We start from the raw sequence: 20306 nt of genomic DNA, 5'->3' as shown, positions 1-20306 counted from the left end.
AACGATAGTATGTAATGTGTTTTTAGTACTCTTAATAGGATATGCCCAGCATGTTCATATATATTTTTTTGACACATGCGTTACGGAGCTTTCTATAGCTTTTTCTGGACTTTTCGGCTATTTTCTACTGTTGAAGTTTCATGCAACGGAAGACCATCTGTTGAGTACTCTCCATTTTAGTTAAACTTCAAGCGAGCTTCTATATAGATACGACGGCCCTAAATCATGCCATTAAATTCTTTAAAGAAAATATTTTTGAGATGTTACAAATAAAACACAGCAAAAAGTCAGTCTTGGAGCAAATCTATAATGTTACGAAAGCATTTTTAGCAAATTGAGTTTTCTTCCAAATATATTTTTAGTTTGATTATCTAAGGTACAAAAACTTAGTAAACTACAAATAAATGCCCTCTATGGTTCAACAGATTCATAGATTAACAACGCTTACTAAATGATATTTGGAAAAGAGATGTCTTTCTTAGGATCTTTTAAAGATGAATCAGATGAACTGCAAAAAAATTAATTGTAAAAGAAATTATTTGATTGGTGCAACAATATGCTCTATTTAAAAAACCTCATATGCAAAACCCGTAGCCCACACACACACACTGCCTAAAAATTGTAGTTAACTGAATATTTGAACTTGTCTGTTACGTAAATAAAAGTAAAGTTTAACTCTTTAAAAATATTTATTTTATAATAAATCTTAATAGCAGGGCAATTTAATAAGCTACTTTTTCAAGCCTATCTATTGAAACAATCATTCCTGTTCTTTCAGACTTGAATTATAATACTAAATTTCACACTAAAGTTTTTTAATGTCAGTAATTATGTAATTCCAGTTAGAGCTTCAGTAATATATATGCTTACTGGTTATATATATTTATTCTGATAGTAGCACAAGTGTATTCATTTTTTCTACAATATTTATTGAGTGTAGGGGCATCTCCTGCCACTTTCTGAATGTATTAGGAATATAATACAAAACGTGTTCAATAATGTATGGTGTACAAGTATATTGTATGAGGTATAAATATAAATGAAGGTATTAAAATATGAGATTTGGTAACACTGCGTTCGGGTGACAATTTGGCCGATCGAGTACAATGTAAATGTTCCAGTGCTTGCTTTTAAGCTTCATAGGTTTATTCATTCCAGTGTTTTTTTCCTATTCAAAAGCAAACTGATTCCTTTTTGCTATGCAGAATCTATTAAACTAGAATATCCTCTCCTCTTCAGGATTCTTTGAATTATGTCTCTGCTGTGGTGGTAATAATGTGAGGAGACGGAACATATGGCATAAACATCAACTGATATTGTTTGCCATTTACACTCAGCATGTGTAATGCAATAAGAATGGCACCCAGAGCCATGTGACCTATCTTCCAGTCGTGGATGTAGCTGTGTGTGTGTGTGTGTGTGTGTGTGTGTGTGTGTGTGTTGTTTAAGCAGGGAAAACGTGTAAATGAAATTTTACAAGACTGTGTATAACACCAGAAATGACTACTTCACTATCCTTTTTCATGATCAGAACGATATATTATTTGCATTTTGGTATGCTCCAAAAGGTAAGATTCTCTTATGTCATTCAGTCTGCTGTTATGGAAGTGAAACAGGTTTCTATCATCTCCATAATGTTGTTCTTTCCCCCTGTACAGTAGTGACTATAGTATAAAATTGTCTGATTGGTTTATAATTTAAATTGAAACAAAACTTTGTGTTACAACAGAAGTTAACAATTGAATGTTCTGTTAAATTATTCTGTCACATTTTAAAAATGTGTTACATTACCAAGGGATTGCGTTTTTATGTGTACATTTTACTTGTTGATATTTAGGCACTGGGCATCGAACTATTTGAGAAAAGTGAAACTGAATAACAAAACATGAGCCTAAGTTATTTTCATGTTTCATTTCTGGAAAACAAGAGTTATGAAATCTTATAAAATTATAAACAAGTATATTTCTTTTTATTAATATTTGAATCTTATATATTTAAGATTCAAGCGTTTCTTAAAACAAACAGTGTAAACTTAAATACAGTTATACGTAAAATTCATTTATTTCCATGGGACAACTGCTCATAACTGAAAGTATACTGCATCACAGTTTTAGAATAATACTACAGCAAAAATAAATGCATTTAATCTAATGTTAGATTAATAGGAATACTGATACATTTCCAAACTTTTTTCAGCATTTTCATAATATAAAGGAATACCAATATTCACCTAAAATTCTTTGGAGCGATAGAGTTTGGGTAATAACCTTTTGCTACTTTCTCTTTCTGCTGCTTTCCCATGCAACTCTATGGAATTTGATATTTTGAGCAAAATTCAGGTCTACTTTTCAACATATTATACTCAGTTATCATTTTTGCTAGCAGCAACTGCAAACATTTTTATTAGTAGTAGTAGTTATTAACCTTCCACATTTATATCTCAAGGAAATAATAATAATAATAATAATAATAATAATAATAATAATAATAATAGCACAAAAATAACATAAACAACACAAAACGAATCTCATCTACATGTAGTTAACAATGAAAGCTGGAATGGGAGAACATATCAGTATAATAAATGTTTTAAAATTTATGATACCTATTTCATAAGAAATTGATGGGTTCATTTTTTAGTATTGCTAGCACATGTTTATGTGGTTTATTTTATTTTATGGTTAGTTGCAGTGAATTATATTTATGTAATTTGTACCGGGACAGCACTGGAACAGGTGCTATTTTTTATTTAGCTGTACAATCGTGTATTTGTTTTGTTTCTATACTCGCAGCAGGCAGATTTGAACATTTAAAAAAAAACGTGCTTAATCAAAAAACACAGTTGCTAACACAGTTTCAGTCACTAGTAAGGTTTGCATTTACTGATCTGAAGGGGTTTCCCTTAGAGAGAGAGACCCTTGGCATATGCAGGAAAGCTAGTTTTTAACCCCCACCCCAAACCTAGGGATGTAAGGAGGCAGGGATTTCCATCCCATCCTGTGTTTGTCAAAGTCAATACTGTTTCCCTTCCGCTACAATTTGGCTTCGATTAAAACCCTCATTATTCATCTCACTATTTGTGATGGCCAAAACTAATGCAATTTATTCTATAATTAATTTCTAGGGAAGGGAAATGTCAAAAACAATGCAGATAATAATGTATTTACAGTGGTACCTCGCAAGACGAATGCCTCGGAAGACGAAAAACTCGCAAGACGAAAGAGTTTTTCGTTTTTTGAGTTGCTTCGCAAGACGATTTTCCCTATGGGCTTGCTTCGCAAGACAAAAACGTCTTGCGAGTTTGTTTCCTTTTTTAAAAAAACCACTTGAAGAGGTGCATTTGCGACTGACCGTGCTTCGCAAGACGAAAAACATCGCAAGACGAAAAGACTCGCGGAACGAATTAATTTCGTCTTGCGAGGCACCACTGTATTTATCTATCATTTGCGGACTACAGAAACAGTAATAGTAAATATCGCTCATATTCACTTGTGCGATTTCCATTCATGGCTTTAGATGAACATGCAAATTGTGGGCAATTTTTGCTCACATTTCCATATCCAACAGAATTATCTGACATTGCTGACTAAACCACAGGTCCCAAGAGCTGAAAGTTATGCTGAAAAGAAACAGCCTGATGCTTGCTTCCCATCAGCCTAGGAGAAAAGAGTTGACTAGGGATGACAAGCATGTATCCTCTGAGTTCAGTTCACTGCACTACTCCTTAGAATTACTGGAACTGTGAGGCAGACAGATGATTTGCAGCTTAAAGGTAGGAAGACTGCTCCCCCACCCCACCAGCTCTCTTAGTCTCAGCTAGCACTGGTCTTCTTGTTTACTGCCCCTACAAAGTCATTGGGCAGGAAAAGTCTCTGCTAGGCATCAGCTACATCCTGAGTCTCAGTTCATGGCTGCCACTAGCTGCTCACCAGCTATATGAAGCCACAGACCAAGCAAGACAGCAGTCTGCCAAGCAGTAGCCAATTTTTAATTTAACATTGTAGTGTATTATATATGTTAGTAGCATATTTAAACATCTTGTTTGTGACTGGACTAGCCTCTTCTGTGGCAAAAAGCAGCCACTGAACAGAATACGCTGTTTTCCTGCTAAATCTGCTATTTGCCCCTGAAGAGCAAATATGTGCAAATAGCAGACTTAGGGAGTATTTTTGGCAGGAAAGATTTAACCCCCCTTCTCTGCAGCCCTGAACATCACTTGGCTGGTTTTTGTTAGGAAAGAGTCAAAAGCATGATATTTAAACACCCACTAACAAACAGGTAGGAAACATGTGGCTTGGGAATCACATGCACTCACAGCCTCATTTTATATAGCTCCCAAGGCTTCTTGTAGGTATCCCATTCTCAGTTAATAACTAATGCACCATGTAGTTTGGCCCCCAGCTTTCAAGCTTCTCCATCTATAAAACTGAACCCATAGTAAATTGTAAAGGTAAATACACATCTGAGCCATGCTTTGAAAGTTCGTTTCTAAAAAGTAGTTTGTTCTATTTCAAGTTCATCTTGTCCACAAGGAACTAGTTCCAGTTTTTTCCTTTTATAAAAGGAACTGGTTCAGCTCAAGTTTATCCAAATGAACTTTTTAGTTCATAAAAAGTTCTTCCTCAGCATTTCCCCCCCTAGCATTCAGAATGTTGCAAGCTGTTGTGATGAAAAATCATGGGTCACAAATAATAAGATGCCTGACAGACAGAATGTCAACTGGTGAAGCTTTCCCTATAATTGTATTTCCAGACCAGAAAAGCCTTGCTTCTTTAATTTGTGCCAGCTGCACAGCTGTTAAAGGCACACAGTTTCATTCAGTATGTTCCTGGACTTGTGTATGTGTTGCTGCAAGCTGCTCCTGTTGGAAGGGAGTGAATCTCTTTAGCAGGAAATGTCTCACATTCTTTCACAGCTGAAATTAAGGTGGAATTCATATAAGTTTTACTCAGAGTAGACCTACTGAAGTCAATGAACCTAATTCAGTTATGTTAATTTCAATATGTCTGCTTTAAGTAAAACTTAGGTGACTAAGTGTCCCTAACAACAGTTGGGCCTCTGTATTTACCTAATAAGCTTTACAGTGGTATCTCAGGTTAAGTACTTAATTCGTTCCGGAGGTCCGTACTTAACCTGAAACTGTTCTTAACTTGAAGCACCACTTTAGCTAATGGGGCCTCCTGCTGGTGCCGCGCCACCGGAGCCCGATTTCTGTTCTCATCCTGAAGCAAAGTTCTTAACCTGAAGCACTATTTCTGGGTTAGCAGAGTCTGTAACCTGAAGCGTATGTAACCTGAAGCGTATGTAACCTGAGGTACCACTGTATACTGTTGCCTCCACATTTTGCTTTCTAACTTTTCTTATAGATGTCCCATTGACTTTAAGAAACAAAAGAAAGCTAAGTGTTTGGGCCACTGGCCGGGGGTCGAGAGGAGCGGATGAATGTGAAGATGAACTAGAGGGCCCATAGAATGACAGCTTAAACATATTTTCCATTATCTGTAATTGCTTCAGAATCTGCATGTTTCTCAGTTTCTTGGAAGCATGTAGTTTTGGTTTGGACATAATAAGGGGCTAAATTTTCTATATAATATTTTAACTAGAGCCTGATTTTTCCCTGTAGTTAAACTGTACAAAAAGTATGCTTAACAGTTTAGAGAGTGGAAAAAGAAAGATTAGGGGCCTAGGTATTTCATCTGCTTCAATAAGTCTAGGTGCAGAGGTGGCTGTTTTGGGCAGTGGCAAATGAGCAATTTCATAAAACACCAAACACTATTGCAGCAGCTACAACAGGGGTTGGCAAGGTTTATCTCGCCTGGGCCAGTTCACTCCAGCAGAGATACTTCTAGCCACGATTTCCAGAATCTGTGTCTGCACAGACATGATTTCCAGCATCTGCACAGACGTGATTTTCAGCGTCTGAGCATGTGCAGACGCTATTTCTGGCACTGCGGAAGCGAGTACCCATCTGTGCTGTGCCAGTTTAGCATAGCGTGTGGGGACTCACTGAGCGGGTTGCTCGGTTCAGGGGTAGCTCGTGGGCCAGTTAAACAACCCCCGTGGGCCGCTTGTGGCCCATGGGCCTTAGGTTGCATACTACTGAGCTACAGTATTGCTAATGGATAGCCATACTTTATCACTACAGTGTGCTAAATATGGAGCTGTCTGTAAAAAGAATTAGAAATTGTTAATTTGTAGTTGTTAATCAGGAACTGTCATGAATAACATATTTCCCCAGTAGTTAATGAATGTCACTGGATTCCAGTTTGTATCCAGGCACAATAGAAGGTGTTGATTTTTACCAGAAAGCCCTTAATGTTGTGGGGCCAGGGTTTCTAAAGAAGTGCTTTCTTCCATATAAACCTGCCCAACAATTGGGTTTTTTTCATTTGAGAGCCTTCTCTGAATGCCTCTGGCTTCAGAGGTCATGTGTGTAGCCACCAGTGAAAGTACGTTTTATGTGAAATTCCCTCTCTAGGCAAATTTACTTTGCTCATTTGTTTTGTTTTCCCCGAGAAACCAGGCTCAGACTGTTCTGTTTACCAGAACTTTTAACAACAATTGAAATCCAGTCAGCTTTTAAAAACTTTGTTAATAGTACTGCTGTTGGTATTTTATTGTGCCAGCATCATAGAGTTCATTTTCCAGGAGCAAAGACTACACATAGGATAAACAGTTAAGGTTATTGCAGCTCATTGAGTTTGGCAGTGCAAGGATTCCGCCATCAGGCAGCCTACCTGCTGGCAAATGCAACCCCCCCCCCTTACTAGCACAATGCTGATAAGAACGCCTGGCATATTGAGTCCACTCCTCTATAAGCAACCTGTGAACCTGGAGATATAGCTGGCATGCCAGACCCTGAGCTGGACCTGGACTAAGAAGCAAAATGGCAGGATCGCTGAAGAGGATCTCCATTGGGGACCAGGGTTTCCACCCCCACTTAACACTTATATATATTTGTCCCAATACCTTCCTTGTAAGGAATAAAGTTAAAACTGTATAATGGGACCAAAATCATAGAGCGATTTACTCTATTATTGTTAAAGAACAAATCATAGTCATGCATAGAGGAGGAAAAAAGCCCACAGCCCGCAATGCAGAGCCAACTGTGGGTAAAATTCCTTATAGCAATATCCATAGTCATGTAGTAGGGAGAATGGGTAGGGAAGCCAGTGACTTATCATCTGCCATTTTGAAGGAATGAGACATCCCACATATCCAAAATACTAAGATCTGTGTTAACTTAAAACAACAGCACCCTAATAATCATAAGAATAGGATGGTCTGGATTAAGTGTAGTATTTCCACAGTTGGCACCATATCAGCATCATTCACTGGCTAGGAAGTAGACTTTGCTCAGAGAGAGGAAAAAATGAGATGCTGCCAATTTTTGAAGTGGTGTGTTGAATAGATAGCATGTTGTTAAAATTAGTGCTATGTCCATGATAGTTAAACATTACCATCTGCGTTAGCCAGCGGATTTATGTACAAGTACTTCGTACAGTGTTAACTGCCATCACCTCCTAATCCTTATTGTGGAACTAGTTTTGAGTTTACCTTTCAGACCCTTCCTTGCAGAAATATGTAAAAGTTTGGCGTTATAGGCTGTTACTGGTTTGGGAATCTGATTAGACTCCCTGTGAAAATTCCAAACACACCTGCTGATAGTGAATTATTGGATGTAAGGCTTGATTCCCATTCATTCATTTTATATACTGCCCTTCATCACAAAATCTCTGGGAGGTTCATATCATAAAAGACAAGGTAAAAACACAAGTAAATAGTTAAAACTACAACCTCTCCCCTTCCCACAAACACATTTAAAAGGCTGTAGAATATAAATCAGCCAAAGACCTGATTCCTCTGATCCTTTCTTCATATTTGTTTAAAGCAGAGCTTTTCATGTTGGTGACACACTTTTTAGACATGCATCATTTCATGACACAGTAATTCAGTTTTGCAACATTTCGCAACACAGTAATTCAGTTTTACTAGCAAACTGGAGGTTAAACTAACCCCTTTCCAGCCCCAGGACGCGCAACATACCTACACACTGCAGCCAACACACTAGCGTGTTGTGACACACCGTTTGGAAAGCTCTGGTTTAAAGGGATAATTAATTAAATGCAATGCCTACTATCTTAGTTACAGTGTGGTTTGCAAGACAACTAGGTTGCAGACTAATTTAATATTCTGTTACCTAATGGTCAGCCCACCAGTTGAAGTCAATCACTCTACAAATGTTATTCAAAGATGTTTTGTTTCTAAAAATAGAAATATAGTTTTTTAAAGCACATGCACAACTACTTAATTTGCTATTTATTTTGGCTTTGAATAAGCAATCATCAGATTATTTGAATGTTTGAAGGGGCATATTTTCTGCTTAGCTTTTCATCACTTTCACAGAAGGGATTACTTTACTAATCCAGAGATCTAGATAACTTACCATAAACAACTATAGGTTCTTGAATGTTAATGGCGACAGAAGTGGTAGAGTGACTCAGCTGCACTGGTTGTGTGGTATGTATCAAAAGAAATACATCCACAATTTTCCAAAATGCAATTAGTTGTTTATTTAATAAATTTATATCCCACCTTTCTCTTAAATTGGAATTCAAAGTGGCTTACAACATTTTAAAATATAAAATAATAAAACAACATTATAAAATACAAAATAATAAAAACTAGCTAAAAGCAATAATTAAAACATATCCAAACACATTTAGAACCAGCAATTAAAAACAGTTTCCCCTAACAGCAGCCTAGTGAGCAGCATCATCTGCAGCTTAATTTTCAAAGGTCTGTCGGAATTAAAAGGTCTTAAGCTGCCAGCAGACAGATAACAAAGAGGGAGCTCCATATTTGTATTCCATATTCGTAAAACCTTTTATTGGCATCACATACAACATCCAAAACAAAACAAAATCAATACAGAATTGCCATTTCCCCAGTGGCACAAAACATTTGCTAAAAGAAAGGAGGCAGAGCAGTCTGTTGTCACAACTCTTGGTCTCCAATGAGATCAGACGTCTGCAGTGGAAAGAGGGAGCTAGTCTAACCTCCTGGGAGGAAATGCCACAATATGGGAGCAGCCACAGAAAAGGCTGTCTCTTGCGTCACTCTGTGCTTCTATGATTGATGCATCCAAGAGAAGTTGCTCACCCAAGGATCTTAGCAGGTTTGTATAGGGAAATACAATCTTTCAGGTAGTTTGGGCCCAAGCCATATTGATTTTTCATATTTTTAGTATTTCGAAAAATGGTTGCGTCAATATTAATCATGATGATGACAGAATGAAAATGGCAATAGACAACTATAAGCCTGAAATAATACTAATCACAAAATGTTCATTTCAGCAGGCTTACTTTAAATCCAGCCTTTCTCATCTCTCCAGATTCCTATCCACTTCCCTCTTGCAGTTTTCTGTATGACATATTGTTCAATTTTTCCACAACTAATGTGAGCTACAAGGAGATGAAACAAACACCCCAAGGAAATCCCCTTCCTGTCCTGCTGCTACCCCTCTCTCAATAGTCTGATCTAGGCCTTTTGCTAAGTAGTCTAAGTCTAACCTTAAACTTCGTACCTGTTACAGACTAAAATGTATTTCCCCACCTCATGCATTTTTTAAAAAAAGAATCTGTGTTGTCTGTGCTGGGGACTTCTTTTATATATCGATCAAAGACTAGTCCCATAAAATAGCTTCCACACTTGGAGGGACAGCAAAAAAGCAAAATAAAATAAAATTCAGCCTCTCAAGGCTGTGGCACAAGGCCATTACATAGGAAACAAGCAAAAACAAACCCTTCCTAGTTAGGGAATTCCAAAGTCTGGGTGCTGCAAAGGTCACTTGTACTCTAAAACAGCTGCACAAAACAACCCAAACATTTTGCCACAGGGACACAACCTCACCTTCTGTTCTGCTACTAAGCAGACCCGTATTTGCTTTAGCAACTGAAGCTGATCTTCACACTATCCTTACCCGCTGAGTTGTTCATTTTGCTCCTGTAATGAAATTTTGGTATTCTAAAACAATGTCCTTAGGGATGGATCAGCCCTCTCAGATTAACTGGTTTATTTATTTATGGTGTGGAAAGCCCCTGGTGCATTCAAGACTTACTATGACAGCATGCAGAAGAGATGAATGATTTTACTGTATCTCTCAGGTGCCCATTCCATGAATCTCACAGATAGTAGAAAGTTTTAGACTGCCACTGCAGCTGTTGAACTAGTCCGAGTTGTGCCTGCTAATGCATGCACTTTCGTTTGGTCAAATTAAAGAAACATTATTTGCTCTTCTAAAATAGTAAGGAATTAAAAGGTAATTCAAACTCACTTTTAAAATTGAAATTACTGTTTAATGTTCATTAACACACATTTGAGTCAAGTTGCCTAAAAAACATTTGGTATGATTAGCAGAATATGGATAAGGAATAAAACAATAGTTGTAATTGTTGTGATACCCACATAGCAAAGTATAAAATGTAGCATTCCAGATGCCAGCTACACAGTCTATCTTTCATAGTATATAATTCGGCATGAGTGTGCCTAATTCTCTAGTAGGAGTAATGACATGCATGGGAGTTTCCGATCATATCACATATGTTGGGACGCTAAGGTTTGGTACATAATGGCTTGAATCTTGTAAAGCTGAGCAGTCTCAAATCTTGACATTAGTTTTTATAGGTTGGGTGGGTTGATGGGAGAAAGCCTTGGCCCAAGCAGAAACAAGTTGGTGTTTATGAATGTGAAGTATCTTATTTGTATCTACCATTCGTAAGCAAGTCTTAAGGTTAAACTCTCATGAAATCAGTTGAAATGCTAAGCGGTGGGGTGTCTGTGAAAGGAAAATACTATTTTTTTAAATAAACAAACAAACAAACAAACAAATAAATAAATAAAGTGAAGCCAGTTATTTAGAGCATGTTCAACTGATACAAAGTTGCATAACTGCATTACAAATCATTTGTACCAACTTGAGTTTTTATTTTTTTTATTTTTCTGGCAATAAATATGCCCTCTTTCTAGTCCAGATTTTGTATGCTGGGTGTGAAATATTCCTTTCCTCATAATCACGTCCTTTTCCAGTGTGGTGCTATTTAATTGGTTCATTGCTCATCAATGAAGCTCCTTACTACACCAGCTCCCTTTACCACTGTTAAGCCATTATTCTTCCAGTTGGTATTCTTCAATCAGTTGAAAGCAGAATTGAAATTGCAGTTCCATATGAGACATTGCACTGTATTTCCCATAGGACAGCTCATATTTTCTCAGAAGTAAGTCCCATTCAGTACAAATTGTGTTTAGGAGTTCAACTTTCAATCATCAATAGTTCAATACTTTTTTAAGCAGCTGCTTTCTTTTTCCAGGCACTGCCATTATTGAAATTTGTTGTTTCAATTAGCTGATTTCTTAACTGGTTCCTTACCATGCCTGAAGTTGACCTTTTAATTATTTCCCTAGAAACAGATTTCTAGTTTTTCATCATCTGTGAAGGGGTAAAGGGGACAGTGGGATAGCAAGGATGAAAGCCTAATGGCTACGTCCTCTCCTCACTATAGAACTCTGAAAGAGGTAAGTGCCATATCTGAGTGAAGATCTGGCAATCCTGTTTAGTAAATGGTTTAAATTTTCATCTGCCAGTATTAATGATAGCAGAAGAAGTGCAGATGAAGAAAGACAGGAAAGTTACAATCAAATTTGCTTTTGAAATCCACGTTTGGTTGTTTGGCTCATCATTCTTGTTCATTTCAGCATTATAAGTAGTGTAACTAATTGTGGAAACGGAGAACAACCATTTGAAGCATGCTGATTATTTATGGCACAAGTCAATGAGGCAGTTAACAGTGTAAAATCCAACAAACAATGTTGCAGATATGAAAAGCAGCTGTACTCATTCCTCTGCATCTAACTGCCATCGTTTGAACAATAGAATGTATTGCTCACAGAGTGTAACTTACAATAATAGTATAAGCTAGATATCTTGGATTTGGAGATATGTAACTTGGTTGGAATGACAAAGGATAGTCATTTGTGTTCCGTCAGTTCCTCACTTGGCACTCAACTGCTATCAATTTCCCCTCCAAAATATGTCAGATCAGCTTCCTAGTTTAAATGAAACACACACATAAATGTTATATTGTGAATTCTTTGTATTCTCTGAGTAAATTTTCCCTACAAATATGCATTTCATGAGAACAATAATTAAACTAATAAAGTTGGTTAAAATAAACATCTGTTTGTAAATAACTTTTGCCAGAAAGCCATTCCTATTCTATATGCTTATAGTAATTACAGTAATAGCAAACAATGAAACAATTTGCCATGCCTATATTTTCAAGGCGTTCATTCTCAGTCCCTTGAACCCAAGTTGACCAATAATCCTAAACCAGAAGCCCATCTCCAAAATGCCCTTGGATGGGGAGGGTTAGTGAAGAGTGGTCAGTAGTTGCATTCTTGGAAAAAATCATTATCATGTTTCTAATCTAGTAGTCAATGGACGTGTTTACTAGCTGTTTTAAGGATGAATATGATTTTATGGTTGTAATTTACTCTATTGTATATTTGGGTGTGATTTGTAAACTGCTCTGGGCTTTTTAAAAGTAAGAGTGGTGTGTGAATTAGTCTAATAAACAAATGCTGATCCTTCAAAGCCTTAAGGCATAATCTTAAACACAATAGCCTATAGTTGAAGGGCTAAAGGACTTGGCAGAAGCCTCACTGGACTGGCAGAACACCTGATACATCACTGCCATTGCAGATAATACTGGCAGAACATCTCAGATACACCACTGGAACATGCTGTTGGGCAGGTTGCCTGAAACAGGGAAACAGTCATGTGAGTTGCACATGGTTGGCACAGGGAAGGACGCTTGCCCCTTCAATCCACAGCCATGCCTTAATCAATGGCACTTTACACTAGCCCTAGATTATAGAATACAGTAATAGAATTGTAGAGTTGGGAGGGACCCCGAACATCATCTAGTCTAACACCCAGCAGTGCTAAAACTAAAGCTCTATATTTGCTCTCTGCCGTTTTAACACGGTTTTTGTAATTTTTGTCATGTGTATTTCCCCCTTCCTGCCTGAGCATACATTGGAAACAGTGACAATTCTGCTTGTGCAGTAGCAATGAATATCTGGTACCTTAAGAAACTAGGAAGCTGACTTCTTCTGAGTCATACCATTGACCCATTTAGCTTAATATTGCTGGGACTGATGGGACTTGTAGTCATAGCTGTCAACCTTTCCCTTTTATTGTGAGGAATCCTATTCGGAATAAGGGAATTTCCCTTTAAAAAAGGGAAAAGTTGACAGCTATGCTTGTAGTCCAACAACATCTGGAGGACACCAGGTTGGTGAAAGCTGACCTGCACTGACCAGCTTCTTATACTGGGCAAATTTAATTTTCATTGGCTTATTTGTTACAAGGAAAGTGCCCTTCTATTAACTGCTCAGTAATGGGCTTTTAAGAAAACCCACTGGATTCAATGAAGTCCTTCCATTGACCTTCACATAGTTTTTTGGCTTGGGTCCCAAATGAACATAAGCCTCTTTTTAAATCTTTGATACACTGATCTGCCTTTAGCATCATAACTGAAATGAATATAGTTCCAGACACATTAGGGGACGGGCTGGGTTAATAGTATGTCATAAATCACTTTCCTTCCTTCCAGGGGTTTAGCAAGGATAGATATCATGGGTAGCATCTTACCACTTAGTCATGGTGACAAGGGTCTACTGTTAAATTACTAATTTAAACTAAAACTATTGCCTGTTGTTTTGCAGTGCTGCCAAGCTTCTGGACAAGAATCTGTTCTCTGTCAGCACCCCGAATCCTCTGCTTCCTTCTCCTGCAGGTCTTCAGCTTGCTCAGCTGCAAGCCCAGCTTACCCTGCACAGGCTAAAATTGGCTCAGACAGCAGTCACCAACAACACAGCAGCTGCAACTGTCCTGAATCAAGTTCTCTCCAAAGTGGCCATGTCTCAGCCTCTGTTCAACCAATTAAGACATCCATCCATGTTTAACGCTCCTCAGGGACATGTTGGAGGGCCTGGAGTTACCAACTCTAGATTCCCACCTGGTGGAATACATTTTCCAGCACAAAACCCCGCTTTGGCAGTACCGAGTGGAACTCTGGGGCCTGTAAATAACCTTCAAAATCAAAACCCAAATGCTGTTGTCATAAATCCTTTTGGAGGTGTAATATCTCAGACAGCTGGACAACAGGCTGTAGTTATGGGACTAAATAAGTCTGGCATCTCCTCTGCTACAGGTGGATTTTATGACTATGGTAAACAAGTATTTCCCTCTGATGCAGAACAGTGCAGCCAGCATGGCTTTGTGACCACTGCGTCTCATTCAGTCCCAACTTCTTCTGGAGTTGGAACCTATGATGGTCATTTTGGTAAGCATGACAACCATCCAGGATTTCAGAAAGACTTTTATGGAGTGAGTTCTAAAGGCCAGCATACAGCTGGTGTACAGACTTTGACTTTTGCTGCTGATCCACATAATTCTCATCAGATTATAAATCAAAAAGGCGAGGCGGGTTCTGTAGTACATGAAACAGAAACAAAGCAGTGGGAAAATCCTTCTACTTTTCCTAGCCAAAATAAGCCTGACACCATGCCCAATGCCAGCATGTGGCCATCAACAAGTGCCCCATATGAAATAAGAAACGATCTCTACAACCCTGAAGAACCAACGCCTGACACAAAGTTCAGTGCTGGCGCTCCACTTCCTTTCAGCAGAACCAAAAGCAGTAAGCAGAATTTCAGCAACTCACGAATGAGACAGAAGCAGGAAGCAGATTTCTCAGTGAGACCTCTTCAGTCTCATGAGCTAAATGACTTTCATAGTATAGCACCTGTTTGCTTCCCTCACATCTGCACCTTATGCGATAAGAAGATCTTTGATCTAAAGGTACGTCTTGGGGAGAACTGGACATCTTTCTAGTACTTGGAAGTGTGTTTCATTAAATTAACTCCAAGGCATTCCTGATATAAGTTGTGTAACTGTTGAGTTTATTAGATTTTTTTAATCTGTGTATTTGTGGGTTGTTACATGGGTCTTACAAGTTTACTCAAGAGCAGACCCACTGAAATGAATGACCACTACTATGTTGTGTCCATTCATTTCAGTAGGTTTCTCTGAGTAAAACTTTGTTAAATATCACCCAAAAGCTACAATCCTAAAAAGATTTAGCCATTAAAATTAGCAGGGCTTGCTTCAAGCTAAATATGCTTTAAAACGTTCTGTTAGTTGTACACTGAGGAAATTTATTATACACACAGATGGATTATAAATGTAGAACTTTCCTTATATCTGAAGCACTTTGGGGAGAAGAGCTGTAGTATTTCAATGATTTGTCAGACCGCTTCACGAAGAGCAGATATTAAAATAGTAGATAAATTAAGCACGATTCTGCAGTAGGTAGGTTCTGCTCTCATCCAGTTGTCACAAGTAAGGCCATGTTATTTTATTTTACAAGATGGCTGTTTTTGTGAAATGATGAACTTCCTCCATAAGAAAATATTAATACTAATGGAGTTACATTTCTGGTGCTAGGAAAAGTGTATCCTTTAGAACAAAACTTGGTAAGAGAAATGTCTGTCCCAACCTAGCTTCTTATCTTGCCATGGTACTGTAGTAATCTGCCAGCTTCTGGTACCAGTTCCTTATCCTCAGGTAATATGTATTTGGAGCCTGATTCATATTTGTAAGTGATTTATGTCAGATTGTTCCCCATATGGTGAGAAATAAACTGTTTTTATTGTTGTAACCTTCCGTGATACCTTAAAGTGACGGATAGGTAAGAAATTAATATTATTATCATCAATAAATACATAATTTGACATGTTAAGAAAAGAATCATATCTCAGGGTTGATATATTTTTCATCTTTGTTGTCAAAAACTCTCCTTATTGGAAATTTTGGTAAATGAACAAAGATTTTTTTTTAGTTTGTTTTTAAATGTCACATACATTGAAATAAATATTTTTAAAAAACATTTGTGGGCAAAGTATATTCGGCACTTCAGAAATTTTCGCTACATTAATTTTACTCAACCTCCCTTATATAATCCTTTTAAAAAACAGAAATATTGCAGGAGATTTCTTGTCACCCGGCTTTTTTGGTTCTTGTATTTTGCAATTAAAAACAAGAAGCCTGAGTACCAGTTCTGCTGCACTGTAGGGCACTGTGCAGATAGGCATGGAGGAGGAATTTGTCTGGTTTGCTCTTTTACAGTTCCTCAACCTGATCTAGTGCTCCTAATTTTCTTGTGGATAAGAATGTAACTCCCAGTCTGACTATACACTTCTTCAGATGCAGTTGAGTTGCAGTTTCACTGCACAGAAATATGCATGAAAGCAATATATTATGTAACACAAAATGTTTATTTTACAAATGAATACATTGAAAATTGTGCAGTTTATGTTAAAAGCATGTACAAAATACACACCATTTAAATGTAGACTTCTTGTGTATTCTTTAAAAAAAAAGCATAAAATGAATTAATGAGTGAATGATGTTTGCACCTTGCTGTCCATTAGTTGCTGTATTTGTTAATTGTATGTCTACCCTGACGTATTAACTGCTGTTTTAATTCATACTGTAATTTTAATGTATTCTTTATTGTCCACCACCTTGTGATTTCAAATGAAATAAATAAATAAGAAAATGGGACAGAATGAACCTACAACTGAGCACCAGCAAGACTGAAGTGGGATGGATTTAGGTGGATCAGTCAGTCCCTTTGTGCAGATATGGCTCCTTCACATACAAAACCCCCTTCTGCAGTAGGGGTTCAGAAAATGTCCAGTCCTGTTTCAGTGTTCCTCCAGTGATACTGCTGTAAATGGGATGAGCAATTCCAGCAGCTGTTGGAACAGCTTAATTCAGCCACAGTAGAGTCACTGGAAGGAGCACAGCAGTAGGGCTTGGCAGTTTGTGGACTCCAGCTATGGCTAGGAATTTATGGGCCTGGATACTTGCATAATGCATGTTTGCAGAGTTTAAGTGGGTCAGATTTGTTTCATCTGGAGTAATTTCATGTCAAATTTTGGAATAGTATGGAATTTTCTACAAAAACAAAAATCCCCGGAAACTTCTAATACAGCCATTCATATGGCCTATTATAACAAATGCTGCTGCACGTGTTTTCTTCTATTTTCCCACAATTTTATTATATTTTCTCACTATTTTTACGTAGGACTGGGATCAGCATATTAAAGGAAATCTTCACATTCAAAAATGCATTGCTTTCTCAGAGAAGTGAGTGTTAAGTAAAGAAACAATTTTGTGCCTGCTTTGTGACTTATATTACTGTTTTATTTAGTTTCTTGTACAAGCGTCTTGAATTAAAGTTGTGATCTAATCATAAAACATGTTAACCATAAATACTGTGTGGATGTAAATTCTAGTAATGAACACAGGAACCTTTTGCAATTGAATGTATGTGTTTCGAATCTTCTACAGACAATGCATGCATGACAAATGACATCAAGATGTAGACTAGAGTACCGAGGTCCAATTATTTGTCATGCAAAACAACTATATTGCAAGACAGATGTATTTGCACACATACTGCTGTTCTTACTGGAAGCAGAAGGAATGCATGCTTTCTCCAGATACAATTTCCATCTGAAACCCATAGCTTCACACTGGCTTATGCTATTTTTGACAATCCTAACCATTATTTTGCCACTCCCACTTCATTTGCATGCTTGATCCTTATGGGTTGACATTCTTGAGGAGGCTGCAGTGAAACCAATAGTGCAAATGCCCTACAAAGCAGTCCTAATACGTCAGTGATGTAATGTCCCTGCAATAACAGAATAATTTCTGGTAGTGAGCAGGGGAGTTTCTGTGATAACTCTGAGTATTTAGGCCAAGATCTTTTCCAGTTTTCCTACTGTGTTGCTGAATGTCAACCTTTGTTTCTTTTTAGTTCCAACATACGGTGTGTGCTAAGTTCAGCAGAAGGAATGCTGCACTCTTCTCCAAATAACACATCTGCATTTAATCTTTCTGGTTCCGAAGGTAAATTACAATATCAAAAATATATAATTAACAGTGCACTCCTATATATGTCTACTCAGAAGTAAGACCTTTTGAGTTGAACAAGACTTACTCCTGGTAAGTGAGCATAGGATTGCATCCTTAACCTTTTTTTAGTTGGCATACAGTTGCAGCAAGCAGGGTTACGTTTAATTGTATGTTTATTCGCACATGACATAATATTAGCTATACGTTAATGTATTTGTGTTCCAAGTTTTTTTTAAAAAAGCTTTATGCGATAATGTAGCATTATGCAATAATATATAAAGAAAGAACAAATATACTGTATATTTGGATATATTTATAACTGTTCTGATTGAGCCCATCCAGACATTTTTGATAGCAAATGAACTAGATCATCTGTCCAGGCGGCCACCTATCATCCAAATCATGCATACAGCCAAAGGAGAATGCCCCATAGCTCTGTCACTGTTACCATATTCTAATAAATCTTTTAAATCTTTTAAATGAATCTAAGCCTTTATAATGAATAGTAAGTCTGGTTTTATTCCTCTGACTGCTGGCTGATGATGTGTTTATTTTTGTATTCTTTACTGCTTTACTTCAATTGAATTAGTTGATTTATCTGCTTTTTATTGCCATTTTATATTACTTCAGTTTTTATATATTTAAATTTATTTAGATTTATTTTTAATACTTGTTCATCACTCTAAAAAAAGTTGAAAAATTGTTTAAAAAATAAATAAAAATCTGAAGACAGGCATGGGGAAAGTCTGAATCAGACCGCTATGCCCCCTTGGCTGTTTGCCTTTTCCAACAAAGATCCTAAAAACAACAAAGAGCACATCTCAAGGTCAGGCAATGGTGCTACAGTGAATAAATCAGAATGGTGGGAGATTCAGGACAGACCAAAGGAAGTACGTACATCCTCATTCACATAATGCATAGTTAAACTATGGAGCACGCTAAACACATTCTTAGCCAATGGAATTTGATACTAAATGTTCTGGTGATGGCAACCAAGCTAGATGGTTTTAAAAGAGGCTTAAACAAAATTCATCACAGAGGATGGGGCTATCAGGGGCCATTAGTCATAATGGCTACATAGTATATCTTGGATTAGAAGTACTATGCCTTCTGAATACCAGTTCTGAATAACAAGAGAATGCTGCGCTCATTTCATATTTGTGGGCTTCCCATAGGCATTTTGTCCATTGTGAGAACAGAATTCTTGACTAGATAGTTGCTTGGTCAGTTCCAGCAGGGTTCTCCTTATGTTCATCTTGCCCAGCAGAAACAGGACCATGATGGATATTTCATTTTGACTTGATGCTTCACTGGGCTCAAGAAATCACCCCAGCCCACCCTCTGTTTGTAGAATTTCTCCAGAGAATCATGGGCAGTGGTAGCCTATCATTAGAGAAAGACTGCTATGTAGGATGGGCTTATACCTCCATGAACCTGGAAGGCTGTGACAGATAGGATTTGCTTTCCCAATGTTAGAAAGATACTAGTTATTTAAGAAAGTAGCACTTCTTCATTTTTTTGTACCTCATACACATTTCTGGGTTGTCACTGAATACGTTCCATTTGTTTAGATTACACTTTAAACGTGGGGACATCATACAACTCTACACCTTCATTTGGCCAGCCAGGTTCTACGTTTTCTTCTATACTATCCGGAGTAAATGTGAGTATCTCACACAATATACTAAGTATAGTTCAGCATTCAGCTCTTAGTGAACACCAGGGTTTTCTTTAACAGCATTAAAACAATATAATTGAATATACTTAAATGATATAACAGTATTTCTAATTAATTTTGAATTAATTGCTGGCCTGCGTGTAGCCCAGGGCTGGGCCCATACTCCTTCCACATTCATGTATATGCTTCCTCTCTGTTTAAGTGATATGTAGAAAATAAAATTAAAAGGCTTTAAAAGCACCCTGTAGAGCTGTGCAGTGTTAGGTTTTCAGCATTGCAATGTATCACCAGCCAAAGATCGTGATCTGGTGCTACATTGTGATGTCAGAAGGGAGGGACGAGCTGCTTCATCCCCAGCCCTGCAAGGCGCAGGGGTGAAACCACCTCAGCTTGGAGCTAAGGCGGTTTCACCCCAGTGCTTTGTGGACCTAGGGATGAGGCAGCTTGCTCCTACTGCCTGGCACTTCTCCACTGAGAGGAAGGCAGCTGTGTGTGCCTTAATGTAGAAGTATAATGGAGCCCCCGCCCCACCTCCAGCTTGTGCAAGCCAGAGGCTAGGTGGAGGCTCCTTTAAAC

The 20306-nt window shown here is 37.7% G+C and overlaps 1 protein-coding gene across 8 annotated transcripts in view; it reads left to right on the top strand.

The window, feature by feature from the left end:
- The window catches only part of RBM20 (RNA binding motif protein 20), a 107710-nt gene that overhangs the window by 67741 nt on the left and 19663 nt on the right, over nt 1-20306 (top strand). For 6 of the 8 annotated variants that reach the window (XM_053389241.1, XM_053389240.1, XM_053389239.1 and 3 more), the window contains exons 2-5: nt 13789-14926; nt 17217-17278; nt 17955-18046; nt 19624-19715. In XM_053389241.1, coding sequence (XP_053245216.1) covers nt 13789-14926; nt 17217-17278; nt 17955-18046; nt 19624-19715 — 1384 coding nt within the window. Of the gene's footprint in view, nt 1-1404; nt 1569-11087; nt 11277-13788; nt 14927-17216; nt 17279-17954; nt 18047-19623; nt 19716-20306 lie in introns of those variants that run through there. The other 2 variants (XM_053389243.1, XM_053389236.1) reach the window with 2 other exon arrangements.

The sequence above is a fragment of the Podarcis raffonei genome, chromosome 5 (genome assembly GCF_027172205.1).
Source record: "Podarcis raffonei isolate rPodRaf1 chromosome 5, rPodRaf1.pri, whole genome shotgun sequence".
Lineage (NCBI taxonomy): Eukaryota > Metazoa > Chordata > Lepidosauria > Squamata > Lacertidae > Podarcis > Podarcis raffonei.
This window is presented reverse-complemented; position numbering and strand designations above follow the sequence as displayed.